This window comes from Myotis davidii, unplaced genomic scaffold (genome assembly GCF_000327345.1).
Source record: "Myotis davidii unplaced genomic scaffold, ASM32734v1 scaffold30, whole genome shotgun sequence".
NCBI lineage: Eukaryota > Metazoa > Chordata > Mammalia > Chiroptera > Vespertilionidae > Myotis > Myotis davidii.
Window position 1 is genome coordinate 3130408 of NW_006282874.1, and position 1013 is coordinate 3131420.

Below are 1013 nucleotides of genomic sequence, written 5' to 3' on the forward strand. Positions count from 1 at the left end.
ATTCACGGGCACCGGGGCGGCGGCGGGAGCGGGGGCTCCGGCAAAGGCTCGGACCCTGCGGGCGGAGGCCCCAACCACCACGCCTCGCAGCTGTCCGGCGACTTGGCGCTCCCCCTGTATTCGCTGGGCACCTCGGAGAGAGCGCACGGCACGAGCGGCACCAAAGTCTTCCCTGAACGCAGCGGGAGCGGCAGCGCCAGCGGCAGCGGGGGAGGGGGTGACCTAGGGTTCCTGCACCTGGACTGCGCCCCGAGCAACTCGGATTTCTTCCTCAATGGGGGCTACAGCTACCGAGGGGTCATCTTCCCCACCCTGCGCAACTCCTTCAAGTCACGGGACCTGGAGCGCCTCTACCAGCGCTATTTCCTGGGCCAGAGGCGCAAATCCGAGGTGGTGATGAATGTGCTGGACGTGCTGACCAAGCTCACCCTCCTGGTTCTCCACCTGAGCCTGGCCTCGGCGCCCATGGACCCGCTGAAGGGCATCCTGCTGGGCTTCTTCACGGGCATCGAGGTGGTCATCTGCGCCCTGGTGGTGGTCAGGAAGGACACCACTTCGCACACGTACCTGCAGTACAGCGGCCTGGTCACCTGGGTGGCCATGACCACCCAGATCTTGGCCGCGGGCCTTGGGTACGGGCTCCTGGGCGATGGCATCGGCTACGTGCTCTTCACGCTGTTCGCCACCTACAGCATGCTGCCGCTGCCGCTCACCTGGGCCATCCTGGCGGGCCTGGGCACTTCGCTGCTGCAGGTGGTCCTCCAAGTGGTGATCCCCCGACTGGCGGTCATTGCCATCAACCAGGTAACTCTTGCCTGCCTCGCTCTTCCCCTGGGTGGTGTGGAAATAGCGTTCTGAGAGGCAGGTGGCCTGCTCACTTGAGTCCCCTCCCTGGGGTGGGCCCAGGGCCTTGTACCTGGGAGGTCCTGGTCCTGGGTGTTACTGGGTGGCATTTCTCTTCCTAGAGGAATTGGAACTAAAACCTCTAAAGTTTCTGTCAACACCCTGCCCTC

At 64.6% G+C, this 1013-nt stretch overlaps 1 protein-coding gene across 1 annotated transcript in view; it reads left to right on the forward strand.

Annotated features, from left to right (window-relative positions):
- Positions 1 to 295: 295 nt before the first annotated feature.
- Positions 296 to 1013, forward strand: part of ADCY8 (adenylate cyclase 8 (brain)) — a 137080-nt gene continuing 136362 nt past the window's right edge. Inside the window, exon 1 of the mRNA XM_015561453.1 lies at positions 296 to 804. Coding sequence (XP_015416939.1) covers positions 397 to 804 — 408 coding nt within the window. The 5' untranslated portion in view covers positions 296 to 396. The remainder of the gene's footprint in view (positions 805 to 1013) is intronic.